The 18,068-nt window shown below is 46.9% G+C and overlaps 1 protein-coding gene across 3 annotated transcripts in view; it reads right to left on the reverse strand.

Moving 5' to 3' along the window:
* LOC132396574 (FYN-binding protein 1) overlaps nt 1-18,068 on the reverse strand; it is a 164,094-nt gene that overhangs the window by 47,965 nt on the left and 98,061 nt on the right. For all 3 annotated transcript variants that reach the window (XM_059974247.1, XM_059974245.1, XM_059974244.1), the window contains exons 5-8: nt 16,700-16,740; nt 15,652-15,698; nt 8,833-8,947; nt 3,785-3,944 (exon numbers count right to left, since the gene is read on the reverse strand). In XM_059974247.1, coding sequence (XP_059830230.1) covers nt 3,785-3,944; nt 8,833-8,947; nt 15,652-15,698; nt 16,700-16,740 — 363 coding nt within the window. The remainder of the gene's footprint in view (nt 1-3,784; nt 3,945-8,832; nt 8,948-15,651; nt 15,699-16,699; nt 16,741-18,068) is intronic.

Below are 18,068 nucleotides of genomic sequence, written 5' to 3' on the forward strand. Positions count from 1 at the left end.
CGGAGACATGGCTGCAAGGGGATCAGACCTGGGAATTGAGTGTACCAAGGTATACGTGCTATCGTAGAGACAGAAATATGGGAAGAGGGGGTGGGGTGGCCCTGTTGGTGAGGAATGAGATTCAGTCCTTAGCAAGAGGTGACTTGGGAACAGGGGAAGTAGAGTCTGTGTGGATTGAGCTGAGGAACAGTAAGGGTAAAAAGACCCTAATGGGTGTTGTGTACAGGCCACCAAACAGTAGCGTGGATATTGGGTACAAGTTGATTAGTGAGTTAACATTGGCATGTGCTAAAGGTAATGCCGTCGTTATGGGAGATTTCAACATGCAGGTGAACTGGGAGAATCAGGCAGGTGCTAGACCCCAGGATAGGGAGTTTGTGGAGTGTCTAAGGGATGTATTTTTGGAACAGCTTGTGCTTGAGCCAACCAGGAACGAGGCTATTTTGGACTTGGTGATGTGTAATGAACAGGAATTGATAAGTGATCTTGAAGTAAAGGAGCCATTAGGAAGTAGTGATCATAACATGATAAGTTTTTATCTACAATTTGGGAGGGATAAGGGCAGATCAGAGGTGTCAGTGTTGCAATTAAATAAAGGAGACTACGGAGCCATGAGGGAAGAGCTGGCCAAAGTTAAATGGGCGGATGCCCTGGCAGGAAAGACAGTGGTTCAGCAGTGGCAGATATTCTTGGGGATAATACAAAAGATGCAAAAGCAGTTCATTCCAATGAGAAGGAAGGATTCAAAGAGGGGGAAGGGGCCACAGTGGTTGACAAAGGAAGTCAGAGATTGCATAGCATTAAAGAAAAAGAAGTATGACAGGGCTAAGATGAGTGGGAATACAGATGATTGGGAAAGTTTTAAGGAACAGCAGATCTTAACTAAAAAAGCCATACGGAGAGAAAAAATCAGGTATGAGCTCAGTCTAGCCAAGAATATAAAAGGGGATAGCAAAAGCTTTTTTAGTTATGTGAAGAGAAAGAAGATAGTTAAGAACAATGTTGGCCCCTTGAAGAATGAATTGGGAGAAATTGTTATGGGAAACAGGGAAATGGCAACAGAATTTAATGCGTACTTTAGATCTGTCTTCACCAGGGAGGACACAAGCAATCTCCCAGATGTATGGATGGGCCAGGGTCATAAGATATCAGAGGAATTAAGACAGAATGACATTAGGAAAGAAACTGTGATGAGTAGACTGGTAGGACTGAAGGCTAATAAATCCCCGGATCCAGATGGTCTGCATCCGAGGGTTCTAAAAGAGGTGGCTCAGGAAATTGCGGATGCATTGGTAATCATTTTCCAATGTTCCTTAGATTCAGGATCAGTTCCTGAAGATTGGAGAGTGGCTAATGTTATTCCACTTTTCAAGAAGGGAGGGAAGGAGAAAACAGAGAACTATCGCCCTGCTAGCCTAACGTCAGTCGTGGGGAAGATGCTTGAGTCCATTATTAAGGACGAAATAGTGGCACATCTTGATGGCAGTAATAGGATTAGGCCGAGCCAGCATGGATTTACCAAGGGCAAATCACGCTTGACTAATCTGTTGGAGTTTTTTGAGGGTGTAACAGGGATGTTAGACGAGGGTAAGCCAGTGGATGTTGTGTACCTAGATTTTCAGAAGGCATTCGATAAGGTGCCACATAGGAGATTGGTGAGTAAAATCAGAGCTCATGGCATTGGTGGCAGGGTTTTAACATGGATAGAAAACTGGTTGGCAGATAGAAAGCAAAGGGTAGCAGTGAATGGGTGTTTCTCGACTGGCTGGAGGTGACTAGTGGGGTAGCACAGGGCTCTGTATTGGGACCACAGCCCTTTACGATTTATGTCAACGATTTAGATGAGGGCATTGAAAACTATATCAGCAAGTTTGCTGACGATACTAAACTGGGTGGCAGTGTGACATGCGAAGAGGACGTTAGGAGAATACAGGGAGACTTGGATAGGCTGGGTGAGTGGGCAGATACTTGGCAGATGTCATTCAATGTGAATAAATGTGAAGTTATCCACTTTGGAAGCAGGAACAAGAGGGCAGAGTATTGTCTGAACAGTGTAGAGTTAGGTAAGGGAGAAATGCAAAGAGACCTAGGAGTCCTAGTTCACCAGTCAATGAAGGTGAATGAGCAAGTGCAACAGGCAGTGAAGAGGGCAAATGGAATGTTGGCCTTTGTTACAAGGGGAATTGAGTACAAGAGCAAGGATGTCCTTTTGCATTTGTACAGGGCCCTGGTGAGACCACACCTGGAATATTGTGTACAGTTTTGGTCTCCAGGTTTAAGGAAGGACATTCTGGCAATTGAGGAAGTGCAGCGTAGATTCACTAGGTTGATTCCTGGGATGGCAGGGCTGTCTTACGCAGAGAGATTGGAGAGATTGGGCTTGTACACGCTGGAATTGAGGAGATTGAGAGGGGATCTGATTGAAACGTTTAAGATAATTAAAGGATTTGATAGGATTGAGGCAGGAAATATGTTCCAGATGTTGGGAGAGTCCAGTACCAGAGGGCATGGATTGAGAATAAGAGGTCAGTTATTTAAAACAGAGTTGAGGAAGAACTTCTTCTCCCAGAGAGTTGTGGAGGTGTGGAATGCACTGCCTCGGAAGACGGTGGAGGCCAATTCTCTGGATGCTTTCAAGAAGGAGCAAGATAGATATCTGATGGATAGGGGAATCGGGGGATATGGGGACAAGGCAGGGACTGGGTATTGATAGTGAATGATCAGCCATGATCTCAGAATGGCGGTGCAGACTCGAGGGGCCGAATGGTCTACTTCTGCACCTATTGTCTATTGTTTAATAGCTTTATTTTCCCTTTCAAGGTTCTTTTGAAGACCCTGACCTGGAGGACTATGGTTCTTTGTGGGAATGGGACCCACTCTTGGGGTTTCACGAATGTCCGTTGTTCGGCATTTCAAGCTTTGACCTAAGAGCGTCACTCCTTCAGGGACTTAGATCTCGTGGCTCTGGAGACGGGGGGGGGGGGAGGGATCGGAGGACGGTTCCTCTGCCGGAGATCGGTGTGTCATTGGAGACAGAAGATCTCTGGCTGTGTGCCCCGAGGCCCGAGATCTTTAGGCATAGAGCTCGGAAAAAGTGACGCAACGGACTTTTAACATCATAAGCCAGCGAGTTGTTTGTTATGTCTCCCCTCTTGCTGTGAAACGGAGACAACATATTAGGGAGAGAGGGAAGGAGAGGGAGGGGGAGAGAGAGGGAGAGAGAGAGGCAGAGGGGGAGGGGGAGAGGGAGGAGAGAGGGAGTGGAGAGAGAGAGGGAGGAGAGAGAGAGAGAGGGAGGAGAGAGAGGGAGAGGATAGAGAGAGAGAGAGAGAGAGAGAGAGAGAGAGGAGAGAGAGAGAGAGACAGTGCTAAGTCAAATACCAGGTGAACAAGTAGTCTTTGGGGTAACTACAAGTCTGTGTCTTTGCTGTTGCTTTGCTCACGCTTGAGTGCTTTTGTTGCCGGTGGGGAGGGGGGCTTGGTGGGGGGGGGACTTTGGGGTTCAAACATTCAACTGTTATTCATTCTTTGGGGGCACTCCTGTTTGCGTGGATGTTTGTGAAGAAAACGCAGTTCAGGATGTATAGTGTATACATTTCTGTTGCATTAAATGTACTTTTGAAACACTATGGGCCCAAGGGCTTGTTTCTGTGCATCAAACTCCATCTCAGTTCCAGTCGATGGGCCCACACTGCGTGGAGATTGGTTCACACTTGTAATGTGTCTGGGATCTGGCAGATTAAAGGTGCCCGTTGTTACCTGACATCCACAGTGTTCTACTTACATGTACCGTCCATGGTCCTGGCCAGCCATTTGCCCTCAGGGTTGTCGGTGATGCGGATGACCTCGAGGTAGTCTCCCTGCTTGCAGCTCAGCTCGTTCTTCCCACCCTTGTAGTCCATCGTCACCTTCACCGTCTGGATCACTTCAATCGGTCCGGAAAACTGGACACAAGACAGGAACAACACACAGACTGGTCAACGCAGCTGGCCAAGCAGCGGCCGTGGAAGTGAATAAACAGTCCATGTTTTGGACCAAGAGCCCTCTTCAGGACTGGAAAGGAAGCGGGAGGATGCCGGAACGAGAAGTTGGGGGGAGGGGAAGGAATACAAGCTGGCAGGTGATAGATGAAGCTGGGTGGGTGGGAAGAGGAATGAAGTAAGAAGCCTGGAGGTGATAGGTGGAGAAAGTAAAGAGCTGGAGAAGAAGGAATCTGATAGGAGAGGAGAGTGGATGATGGGAGAAAGGGAAGAAGGAGGGGTACAGGGGGAGTCGATAGGCAGGTGAGGAGAATAGGTGAAAAGCTGGAGATGAGAAGATACAAGAAGATGCAAAAAATTAACCACAAGGATAAACTGATGTTTATGCCATCAGTTTGGAGGCTACGCAGACAGAATGTGAAGTGTTGCTCCTCCGATATGAGTGGGCTATTCATGGCAAAAGAGGTGGCTGTGGACTGATAATGGGGACTGGAATTACAATGGTCGCCCTTGGGGAAAATCCTGCCTTTTGCGAATGGAGACAGAAGATTGGTTTGTAACTCTGGAGAGTGTTGACTGTGTTTGGGATGGGGTGGTCAATAAAGTCTTTACACAACCAATTCTAGACCCAACCTGCTGTCTGGTTCCAGAGAGGTGAGGACTGACCCTCAAACTACTGCAAAACCCAAAGTCAAAAGTCGACTTTATTGTCACATGCACTGTACATGTGTACACCCACTGGCCACTCTCTTAGATATCTCCTGTACCTCATCAAGTGGCCACTCATTGTTCATGTTCTTCTGCTGTTGTAGCCCATCCACTTCAAGATTCAACGTGTTGTGCTTTCAGAGATGCTCTTTGGCACACCACTGTAGTAACACGAGGCTATTTGAGTTGCTGTTAGCTTCCTGTCAGCTTGGACCAGTCTGGACATTATCTTCTGACCTCTCTCATTAACAAAGGGCTTTGCCCACAGAACTGCCCCCCACTGGAAGTTTTCTGTTTCTTGCATTGTTCTCTGTAAACCCTGGGGACCGCTGTGTGTGAAAATCCCAGGACATCAGCAGTTTCTGAGATACTCGAACCAACAAATCATTCCACAGTGAAAGTCACTGAGATCACATTTCTTCCCCATTCTGATGTTTAGTTTGAAAATCTACAGAGCCTCATGACCACGTCTGCATGCTTTTATGTACTGAGTTGCTGCGTGGTTGAGACGTCGCACAGCAGAGAAACCTCAGCTTCCCTGTCAGCCAACCACAGGCCTGTGACTGCTGTTCGGTCAGCCTGGACCAAGGGGTCAGTAACTCAGTCAGCTGCCATACCGGAATAGTCAACCCCTATGCGTACGGCCTCAATGTGAACTCTGATATGTTGGTGTTGCTGCCGTGCAGACCAAGGCCCTGATATTTTGGCCATCGTGTGTACGAGGGGTTTGTGGTCAATGAACGCTGTGAAATGGCGACCCTCCAGAAGAAAACGAAAATGGCGGACGGACAGACAGAGACCGAGAACTCACGGTCACACGTGCTGTGCTTCCTTTCGGGGGGTGGGGGGGGGTGGAGCTGCCGGCTGAAGAAGGCGAGCGGCTGCCACACGTCTCTGACCAGCTGTTCGTTCACAACACCCACAGCATCGTCTGAGTGTCAGTAGTAATGGCTGTGGGTACGTGGGGAGCAGTAGGGTTGTGTTAGAAAGAGCTCGTTTGGTATCATCAAATGCCCTGGTCACGCCCATTGACCAGTCAAGCACATGATCAGGGGTATTGTCCTTAAACGCACTATACGGGGGAGCATAAGTTCAACAGAATGAAGCGGTGACAGAAATTCACCATGCCTAAAAGCTCGGGTAGTTTTTCAGTAGTGCGGGGTGGTGGGAAATGCATAATGGCGGCTGCTTTCGATGGGTGTTCCCAACCGTGGGCGCCCTTATGAACAGCCCTGATGGCTGTTTCGTACCTGCTGCGGAGATATGATGGCCAAGAAAGTCAACGGTTGACAACCCAAAATGGCATTTAGCAGGGTTAATAATCGAACCTTGCTGGCTTAAGCACGGGCAAAGTGTGTGACATGCGGTATGTGTTTGGATTTGGATTCACTGGCGACAAGTACATCATCCAGGTAAACAAAAAGAAATCCAAGTCTTCTAATAGAGTCCATCAGCCGTTGGAAAGTCTGTGCTGCATCTTTCAGCCCAAAGGGTATGTACAGAAACTCAAAGGCCACTCCAGGTTATCACAGCCATTTTGGGAACATCCCCTGAGCACATGGGCACCTGATGGTAGCCCCTATCAAGATCAACTTTGGAAACAATTAACTTATAGGTTAAACATACCAAAAAACCTCGGATGTATGGGACCGACTGACTATCGGGGGGTGGTGACCTCATTAAGGCATTGGTAATCGCCACATGGGTGGCCACCGCCTTCGGACTTTGGGACCATACGGAGGGGTGAACCCCAGGGGTTATTTGACCGGCGTGCAATGACGAGACTTTCCCTGTTCGCAAACCCAGCCTTTGAGTTGCTAGTGTTTCTGGGTCCAGTTGACGTGCGCGGGCATGGACTGGTGGGCCAGTTGTGGCAATGTGGTGCTCGATCCCATGTTTTGTGACTGTAGTGGAGAATGTGGGCTTAGTGAGGTTTGGGAGTTTGCCTAGCAGTCCAGTAAACTCACATGTGATGGTGCATGTGCTTGACAGAGTCATTGTGGGGAGTTTACTGGGGGAGCAGGGTATACTGGGGGAGCCGGGTAACGACCCAAAGTCCTCAGCATCCACAAGTCGGCAGCTCCTAAGATTGACTAACGGTCCTTGAGCACACAGGAAATCTGCGCCAGGCAGAGGTCTAGTCACTTTAGCCAGGACAACGTCCCCTGTGTAACATCACCCATGGAAGCAGGGCGTCACCCGTCGTGTCCCGTAAATCTGGATCCCGCGAGGCTTCGTCACTCTTTGTCTTCTCATTAATAGGCGATTCGGGCAGTACCCGCATCACACAGGAAGTGTTGCCCCGATAGAGTGTCCGTAACGAACAGTAGGCAACCCTGGCAGCTGGAACCCGCGGTGTTCACAGACCTCTGACGGCCCAATAGGTTGGCACTGTCGAAGTTACGAAGCGGTTGGCATTTCCTAGTGAGCGTGGTGAAAACACAGACCCGGCATTGACTATTTCGCAGCTTTAGCTAGCAGGCCATTTTGCGTGCTTAAAGGTGGGAGCCTCAGTGATCGGGCTTATTAAGGCAGGGGAAGGAGGAGGAATGATACACCGGCATCTGGCTGATTGTGGACTATCAGCCATTTTAGCAAGCTCCCTCTAGTCCATCACCGGTGCATTAACAAGGGCTATGTGGACTTGATCAGGCATTTGCTGCATGAAGAGTTCTTTAAAAATAAAACAAGGATGGTGATTTCCCAGGAGAGACAGCGTGTGGTCCATTAGCTCTGACAGCTTAGCATCGCCGAGACTGGGCAAGGGGAGCAACTGTTTGGCATGCTCAGCCTCCGATAGTCCAAAAGTCTGTAAAAGGTGAGTTTTCAGTGATCGGTAATTATCGTGTCTAGGTGGGTGTTCGAGCAGACTCACCACTCTCGTAGCCGTGAAGTTTCTGAGCAATGCTGCCACAATGTAAAATTTGGTGTTGAGGGCAGAGATTTCTTGCAGCATGAATTGGGCCTTGCTTTGTACAAACCAAGCGATGGCATTTTGCTCCCAAAACCCCGGCAGTTTCAAAGCAACTGCATTGGCCGACGTGTTCAATAACTCTGGAATTGGCCTAGAGCATCAGAGTCACCGATGTAGGGTTTTGCAAATAAAATGACATTAAGTGTTTTATGTTTAAGAACAAAACTTACAACTCATTTACTGAACTTCAAAAAACCGGGCACAAAGTGCAGTTAAAGTCCTTTATGTAATTATGTCATTACGTCAGACCAGCCTCTTAAGAACTCCCACTCAATGTTGGAGGTCACGAATTCTGAACGTTTCCACCAATTACAATACCCTACACACCTTGCCCAAGGGTGAGCTGTCGGCTCTCAGAGGGAAGGAGCACCTTACACCTTCTTTTGTAGAGACGTAACTCCAGCCCACCACCCAACCTCGTCTTATCCATGGATTTATCAAGATGGCTTCTAAATGTCGCTAATGTGCCCACCTCAACTACTATTTCTAACAGCTCACTCCAGATACACAACACCCTTTTAAATCTCTCAGCTCTGATCTTAATCCTGTGCCTCCTTATTCTCATCACCCCCTCCCTGGGAGAAAGGACTACATCTACGCCCCTCACGATCTTATCGACCTCTATCAGGCCCGATTTTCCAGGGGATACAATCCTAGTCTTGGCAATGTCTCCTTATAACACAGGTCCTCTCCCAAAGTCAAATGAGAAAAAAGATGTGCAGTTGATACAAAGACAAATGGGTACAGGATGAAGGGAGATCTGGCACAAACATAATGGTTCAAATGGCCTTTTGTGTTATGCTGTATTTCAGTACTCGTTAGACCAAAAGAGAGATTTATTTTATTTTTTTTAGAGATGCAGTAGGGTAGCAGGTCCCCCTGGCGCAACGAGTCCACCCTGTCCAAATCCCCCCCATTCGCCTACTAACATCTATGTCTTTGGACTGCGGGAGGGAAGTGTATCACCCAGAGGAAACCCACACAGCCTCAGGGAAAACACATTCTCCTTGCAGGTAGCAGTGGGAATTGAACCCAGGTCACTGGCACTGTAAATGTTGCACTACCATGCCAGCCCATGGTCATCAGCTCAGAGACAGCCCATTTCCTGAGAAGCAGTACTTGTAGTGAACTGATCTGAAGGGATGACAGATTAGAGCAGCATTCATTTACCTTGAACTTCTTTCTCATCTCCTGCTCCCTCTTTTTCTCCTTCTGCTCCTGTTCTTGTCTTTTCCTTTCCTCCTTCTCTCGTTTCCTCTCTTGGTCTTTCAGCTCCTTTCGAGACCTTTCACACAGAGAATATCATGTGGCAAATCAAGTTTATCGAATCTGTTCCTGAAACCGGCAGCGTGGGACACCAGGCTGATGTGGGGCTCCTGTCCGAAGGGAGCTATGAGAAGATGGTGTGGTCGGGCGATGGCGATCTTTGATGATGGATGCTGCCTTTGTGAGGCAGCACCTCCTGTGGGGAGGGGTGTGACTATGATGTACTGGACAGAGTCTCTCCCCCAGCAAGAAGGGCAAGAGCTCACAGAGCTGCCACTCACTGGATGGTTTTGATTTTTTACACCATTTTCTGCAAACTCTAGAGACTGTTGTGTGTGAAAATCACTGGAGATCAGCAGATTATGAGATAATCAAACCACCCATTCTGGCACCAGCAACCATTTGACTGTCAAAATCACTTAGATCACATTTCTTCCCCACTCTGATGTTTGGCCCAAACAACAACTGAACCTCTTGACCATGTCTGCATGCTTTTATGCATTGAGTTGCTGCAGCCTGATTGGTTGTTTAGATACTTGTATTAATGAGCAGGTGTACAGGTGTGTATAATAAAGTGACCACTGAGTGAATGTACTTTGGTAATAATTCACTTCGAACTTTGAGCATGTGGTTCACAAAACCACTTCCACTTCCAAAATGATGGTCAAAACATCTGTTTACTCTTTCTCCCTGGCTTCTCTTCTGATTTTCCTTGCTTCCCCTCCATCCATTTTAATAACGTGCTGGGGTCTAGATTTAGTGGGAAGAAGGTGTCAGTGGCGGTGCACGTTCCAGCAGACAGAGTGGGATGTTTTTGTTGTGATTGCAGGACTGTTGGGCACTGGTAAAGCAGAATACCGAGAGTCTGATTGATGGGCTCATTGACAAGACCGATGGCGAGGGAACTACGTGGCCTCTGTTGAGGTGCGGCTCAGGCCCTCATTCATGCCTCGGGGTCACTTGCTGTGATCAGCAGCGAAGGAAGCACTGGAGGTGGCTGTGTGCCTCTGGATTCTCTACCAGTGGGGAGCTGGCCTCTCCCATCGGTGCTGCCCTCCAGTGTTTGCTCTGGAAAGACAAGCTGGATTACCTTCATTTGTGGCTGCAGTGCATGATATGAGGAACTGCTGCGGGCTTTTCTTGCAGAAATGTGGCTTCAGGATGACATCCATGCACCATCAATCTAAAGGCCATGACGTTCAGGGATTGGGCTAGATTACTACTTTAAAAAAAATTTTGTAACTATATGTTGGATGATTGGTAAGCTTTTAAAATCCAACAAAAGGCAACTAAAAAGGCTATAAGGCAAAAGATGAAATACGAGGGCAGACTAGCCAATTATATGAAGCAGGATTCCAAAAGTTTTTTCAGTTATATAAAGGGTAAAGGGGGTGAGAGTTGATACTGGATCACTGGAAAGTGATGCTAGTGATGTTTTAATAGGGGACAAAGAAATGTCAGATGAATTTAATGGGTACTTTGCATCAGTCTTTACTGTGGAAGACAATAGCAGTGTGCCAGAGGTCTGTGGGTGTCGGGGGCAGTTTGTGAAACACGGAAATAGAAATCTACAGCACACTACAGGACCTTTGGCCCACAAAGCTGTGCTGACCATGTGACCTACTCCAGAAACTGCCTAGAATTTCCCTACCGCATAGCTCTCTATTTTTCTAAGCTTCATGTACCTATCTAAGAGTCTCTTAAAAGACCCCATTGTATCCACCTCTACCACCTTCGCTGGCAGTGCGTTCCACACACCCACCGCTTTCTGTCTGTGAAAAACTTACCCCTGACATCTCCTCTGTACCTACTTCGAAGCACCTTAAAACAGCCCAGGGAAAAAGCCTCTGCCCACCCACACGATCAATATTCCTCATCATCTTATAGACCTCTATCACATCACCTTTCATCTTCTATTGCACCAAGGAGAAAAGGCCAAGTTATTCTCATAAGGCACTCCCTCCAATCCAGGCAACATCCTTGTAAATCTCCTCTGCACTCTCTATAGTATCCACATCCTTCCTGTAGTGTGGAGACCAGAACTGAACACAGTACTCCAAGTGGGGTCTGACCAGGGTCCTATATAGCTACAACATTATCTCACGGCTCTTGAACTCAATCCCTGAGTTGGTGACTGCCAACATACCATACACCTTCTTAACAACACTGTTAACTTGCACTTGAGTGTAATGACCCAACTACAACCACTCTTTGCCTTCTCTGGTCAGTCCAATTCTGGATCCATAAATCAAGGTCTTCTTGGATCCCATGCCTCCTTACTTTCTGAAGGAGCCTTGATTGGGGAACCTTATCAAATGCCCAACTGAAATCCATATACACTTCATCCACTGCTCTACTTTCATCAATGTGTTTAGTAACATCCTCAAAGAATTCAATCAGGCTCATAAGGCAGGACCTGCCCTTGACAAAGCCATGCTGACTACTCCTAATCAGCATGTTTCTCCACATGCTCATAAACCCTGCCTCTCAGGATCTTCTCCCAACAACCTGCCCACCATTGATGCTAGACTCACTGGTCTATAATTTTCTGGGCTTTCTCCATGCCCTTTCTTGAACAAGGGAATATTTGCAACCTTTCAATCCTCTGGTACTTCTCTCATCCCTATTGATGATGCAAAGATCATTGCCAGAGGCTTATCAATCTCCTCCCTTGCTTCCCACAGTAGCCTGGGGTACATCTCATCGGGTCCCAGCGACTTATCCAACTTAAAACCTTTCAACAGCTCCAGCACATCCTCTTTCTTAATGTCTATACACCCAAGTGTTTCAATCCAATATACGCCATGCCCACAATTACCAATGTCCTTCTCAAGGACTTAGGAGTCCTCGTGCAAGACTCCCAGAAGGTTAATTTACAGATTGAGTCTGTGATAAAGAAGGCAAATGCAATGTTGGCATTTATTTCAAGGGGAACAGAATATAAAAGCAAGGAGATAATGTTGGAGCTTTATAAGTCACTAATTGGCTGCACTTAGAGTATTGTTGTCAGTTTTGGGCCCCATATCTCAGAAAGGATGTCTTGTCATTGGAGAGAGTCCAGAGGAGGTCCACGAGGATGATTCCCGGAATGAAGGGGTTAACATATGAAGAGTGCTTGGCAGCTTTGGACCTGTACTCACTGGAATTTAGAAAAATGTAGGGGGAGTCCCAGTGAAACCTACTGAAAGTTGAAAGGACTAGATAGGGCGGATGTGGAGAGGATGTTTCCTATGGTGGGGGTATCCAGAACTGGAGGGCACAGCCTCAAAATTGAGGGGTGACCTTTTAGAACAGAGGTAAAGAGGAATTTTTTTTAGGCAGAGAGTGGTGACTCTGTGGAATGCTCTGCCACAGACTGTGGTGGAGGCCAAGTCTGTCAGTATATTTAAGGTGGAAGTTGATCGATTCCTGATCGGTCAGGGCATTAAAGGATATGGCAGGAAGACATGTGTATGCGGTTGTGTGGGATCCAGGATCAGCCACGATGGAATGGTGGAGCAGACTTGATGGGCTGAATGGCCTAATTCTGCTCCTATGTTCCTATGTCTTATGCTTTTGTGCCGTCATAATTATATGTACAATATGTGCTGAGCATGACTGTTGGCACTGTGTTTTGCACCTTGGCCCGAGAGGGACGCTGTTTTGTTTGGCTGTAATCATGAGTATGGCTGAATGACGATTAAATACGAAAGCCCTCTTCAATGTTTCCGAAGTTCGTCTGGACTGTGAGCTCCATCCCACACTAGTGCTTCCAAATGAGTCAGTTATCATCGACTCACACCGTTCTACAGCAGGGGTTGCGAAATAGCTGCTACTATGCTTTCGTTTTTAAAAGAGGTTCTGCATTCACTGTTACAAGTTATACAAAACAGAAGCAAGTCCTCTGGCCCAACTTGTTGATGCTGACCCAAAATAATTGATTACATAAGTATTCACCCCTACTCTTTAACTCTGTGAGATTTCTTGACTTGTCCGCCCAGAACAGGGAGAACCCAAAGGGCTCGAGGGCACAATCTGGTATTTCTTCCCAGCCAGGTCCCCACGAAGCACAAAACATTACATTCCTTTGTTTCCCGTAGACAGGAGATTCTGGCTGTAGGTTCACAAAGCTTGTTATACAGGGACTGAACGTCAGCCAGGAGTATACTAGGGAGCGGTGACAGATTTGCATGAGGAAAAAGATTACAAGATTTTAAAAGTACAATGAGTGTAAGGGCACTTTATCTGAATGCCCATAGTATTTGGACTTGTGTCACAAATCAGTACAAAGGTGAATGATTTAGTGGCCATTACAAAGACAAGGTTGCACGGTGGAGAGGAATGGGAATTAAATATCCAAGGATATCAGGTAATACAGAAGAATAGGCAGGAAGGTTAAGGGAGGTGGGGTAGCACTTTTAATTAAAGATGAGATCAGGATGATAGGGAGAGACGATATAAGATCTAAGGAGCAGAATGTTGAATCCATCTGGGTAGAGATTAGGAATAATAAAGGGAGGAAATCACCGATGGGTGGAAGAAATTTGGATAGATTTTTGCATAATAGGGAATTAAGGGTTATAGAGAAAAGGCAGGTAGGTGGAGATGTGTCCATGGTCAGATCAGCTGTGATCTTATTGAATGGCGGAGCAGCATCAATGAGCCGGATGGCCGACTCCTGCTTCTAATTTTTATGTTCTTAAAAAGCACAAGTCAAAAGATGGATACAAGAACATTTCCAAGTCTCTGAATATCCCTTGGAGTATTGTTAGCTCAATCATCAAGCAATCGATAGAATATAGCACAGCTGTAAATCTGCCTAGACCAGCTGTCCTCAAAAATTGAGTGACTGTGCAAGAAGGGGACTAGTGGGGGGGGGGGGGGGGGTGTCACCAAAATGAACACAGCAAAATACAGGGAAGTCCTGGAGGAAAACCTGATGCAGTCTGCAGGAGAACTGTGACTTGAGAGATTTGTTTTTCAGCAAGACTGACCCCAAGCAGAAAGCCAAAGCTACACAGTAATGTCTTAAAAACAACGAAATTCATGTCCTGGAGTGGCCAAGTCAGAGTCCAGACCTCAGTTCAATTGAACTTGTGGCTGGACTTGAAAAGGCTGTTCACTCATGATCCCCATGCAATCTGACAGAGCTTGAGTAGTTTTGTTGAGAAAAATGGGGACAAATTGCAGTGTCCAGATGTGCAAAGCTGATAGAGACCCGTCCACACAGACTCAAGGTTGTAATTGTCACTAAAGGTGCATCTACTAAATACTGACTTGAAGGGGGTGAGTGATTATGCAATCAATTATTTTGTGTTTTATATTTTAATTAATTTGGATCACTTTGTATAGATCTGTTTTCACTTTGATATGAAAGAGTGCTTTTCTGTTGATCAGTGTCAAAAAAGCCAGATTAAATCCACTGTGATTCAATGCTGCAGAACAATAAAATATGAAAACTTCCGGGGGGGGGGGGGGGGGAAATACTTTTTCTAGGCACAGTATGTACAACAGGTCCCAGTGTCACTAAACCCGATTCCGATATTGATTCATGCACATCGAAACCTGCAGTGAAATGCATCAACACCAGCACAGTGAGGTGGGGGCAGCCCGCAAGAGTTGCCACGCTTCCAGCACAGCATGCTCACAGCTCACTGATCCTAACCCGTAACACCTCTGGAATGTGGGAGAAAACCAGAGCGTCTGTAGGAAAACCATGCGGTCACGGGGAAGACATACAAACTCGTTACAGCAAGAATTAAACTCCGATCACGAGTGCTGTAAAGTGTTACGCTAATCTCTGTGCTGCTGTGATGCCCCACCTGTGCCAATGTATAGTTTTTTTTGTAAAATTCTATTGTATTTCTTTTTTCAAGTTAGGTTTATTGTCATTTCAAGTCCAGACCTCAGTTCAATTGAGAACTTGTGGCTGGACACATCTATACCGTCAAACGAAACAACGTCCCTCTGGACATAGGTGCACAACACAGTACATTGAGCTCACATACACAAAACATGAAGTAATATGACCACACATAAATTAACAAACAATAAGGTGCATTCACGATACAAGTTAAAATGTAAACAATATAACACTACTAGTTCTTCATACGTAATGTGGTGGCATAAAGTTCAGTAGTGTTATGGCCTGGGGGAAGAAGCTTTTCCCATCCTGACAGTCCTTGCCCTAATGCTACGGTACCTCCTGCCTGATGGGAGGGGACAGAGAGACTGTTGGATGGATGGGAGGGATCACTGACAATGCTAAGGGCTCCGCATAAGCAGCACTCCTGGTAACTCTCTTGGATGGATGGGTTACCTATAATAAAATGAATTTCAAGGTAGGATATGGAATGTCCTCTGCGTGGAATTTCTCTGGGTCTTCTGGTTTCTTCCCACACTCAAGAGACATACGGGGTAGGTTAACTGGGCATGTGATTAGGTTAGGGTTAAATCGGACCTGTCGGGTGTTGCTGGGCTCAAAGGGCCAGAAGGGCCTCTGTTCCACACTGTATCGCGAAATAAATAAAAAAAAACACACACACACACACCTTGATAATAAATTCACTTCGACCTTTGAACGTCAAGATGTCAAATTGATAAATCCCCATCCTGGAACACTTCCTTTTCCAGATGTGTTCCACGCCCAGATCTAGACTTCAGCACTATCACGCAACTTAGAACATAACCGCGCCAATATCCCAAGGACACAGCATGCATTTTATTTTAAATATTCAGTTGTACCTGTAGCTGTCCAAATCTTCGTACATTTCACCATCCGAATCATCTTTCTGAGAACAAATGAGTATCACGGTCAGTCACCATCTTGTGAAAGTTGAAGTGGGCAGAAGGAGTGGCCTCCTCCTGTCCTGATTCAAGTGTATACAGTATACATTTGTATACACCTCTATTCATTGGGATTTTAAATTACTTTATTATTATTAAACTCTGCCCACCAAACACAGCCTCCCCTTCTCTCTTCCCCCATCATACGCACGCACACATGTGCCTATACACGTATGTAGGCATACCGACTACAACACCCACAGATACGTTCCACAATTACATCCTCTGACTGCGATGGAGCTGGGGATTTGCGTGGCTTTGCCAAAGGACCTTCTCTTAGGGGATCTTGAGTCTGAAAAGAGGCCAGCGGGAAGACCCCAGCCGCGCTACAAGGACACCTGCAGGAGTGGCCTCAAGGCCTTTGGTATTAGTACTGACGCGTGGCGGTCACTCGCCTCAGACAGGTGTGCCTGGAAGCAGGAGGTAAAGAAGGGTCTCTTGAGATACACGAACACACTAATGCAGCAAGCAGAGGAAAAGAGAGCCCGCAAAAGCTCCGTGCCCAAGATGCTCAAGACGTCAGAGCTGCCCCAGTGTTCTGCTGTACGTGTGGCAAGGAACTCCACTGTTACAGCGGACGCTGCTTAACCCAGATCACCAGACGCGCAAACCCGTGAACCCCTGGGATCGACGGCTGCCTATTGTGTGTGGTTGTGTTGTGTTTGTATGCTGATTTTGTAATTATGTTGTGATCTGTTTAGTGATTGGACGCACTCAGCACCTGTAGAAATGTTCCCTGTACATCTGAGCCTTTGTTAGAAATGCTGCCAGCATCTCAATGTATAAGTTAGATGTTGGATTCCTGATTATGTCAAACTCTTGACCAGTCTGGAAGTCGGGCAGTGCTGGGCACTGTTGAGATACAAGGCAGTACAGAACCGAGATGAGGGACCGGCTCATGGCTCTTAGCAAGCTTCTACCCACGAGAGGTTGGTATGACTCTTACTGTACTCTCTCCGCTGTTAGCGTCCACCGGCTTCCTGCGATCTGCAATACAGAAGAGACAGGTAAATGACCGAGAAATGGAGATGGCTGGGAATTTCTGTGAAAGAGTCCATGGCACAGAAACAAGCCCTTCAGCCCATCACGTTCATGCCAACCGTTTTGCTCACCCACATCTACATCATCATCATTATGTGCCGTGTCGTATGACGTGGGTGAACACAGTCTTCACGATCATGATTGTTCCTGGCAAATCTTTCTACAGAAGTGGTTTGCCATTGACTTCTGGGCAGTGTCTTTACAAGCTGGGTGACCCCAGCCATTATCAATACTCTTCAGAGATTGTCTGCCTGGTGTCAGTGGTCGCATCACCAGGACTTGTGATCTGCACCGGCTGCTCATACCACCATCCACCACCTACATGGCCAAGGGGGTGCTACACCCTGCCCAAGGGTGACCTGCAGGCTAGCAGAGGGAAGGAGTGCCCTCCTTTGGTAGAGAAGTACCTCCATCCCGTCACCCATCTATTCTAATCCCATTTGCCCACATTAGATCTGTATCCTTCGATGCCAACCCTCAGGAATGGCTGGCATGGCGGGTTGCCTAGTAGGCTCCCCGCAGCACATCCTTGTGTTGGTCCTTAACACAAGCTGCATTTTACTGCACATTTTAATGTATGCGTGATAATGAAATGAATCTGAGGTGTCTTGCCTGAACACGTTCAACACATTCCAGATATCAACCACACTCTGTGAAAAACTTACCCCTTTAAAGCTCCTTCCTCTCACCTTAAACCTGGTCCTCTTGTTTTTGATACCCCTATTGTGGGAAAAAGATTCTGACTGCACTATTTATAACTACCCTAGTGTAGGGGTTGGCATAACGCTTCACTGCGCCAGTGAAAGGGGTTCAATTCCTGCCTCTGTCTGTAAGGAGCTTTCCTCCGGGCGCTCCAGTTTCCTCCCATATTACAAAGATGTACAGTTTAGGGTAGTGAGTTCAAGGCGTGCTGTGTTGGCGCCAGAAGCGTGGTAACACTTGTGGGCTGCCCCCAGCACATCCTCTGTTTTTGGCAAACGAGGTACTTCACTGTACACACTCAGTGGCCACTGAGGGGATGTTTGTGGTCGTCAGCTGCTGTAGGCCATCCGCTTCAAGGTCTGACGTGTTCAGAGACACTCTTTTGCACACCACTGTTGTAATGTGCAGTTATTTGAGATACTGTCCCCTTCCCGTCGGCTTGAACCAATCTGACCATTCTCCTCCGAACTCTCTCATTAACAAGGTGTTTTTGCCCACAGAACTACCACTCACTGGATGTTTTTTATTTCCCGCGCCATTTCCGGTAAACTCTAGAGACTGAAAATCCCAGG

The sequence above is a fragment of the Hypanus sabinus genome, chromosome 7 (assembly GCF_030144855.1).
Source record: "Hypanus sabinus isolate sHypSab1 chromosome 7, sHypSab1.hap1, whole genome shotgun sequence".
In the NCBI taxonomy this organism is placed as follows: domain Eukaryota; kingdom Metazoa; phylum Chordata; class Chondrichthyes; order Myliobatiformes; family Dasyatidae; genus Hypanus; species Hypanus sabinus.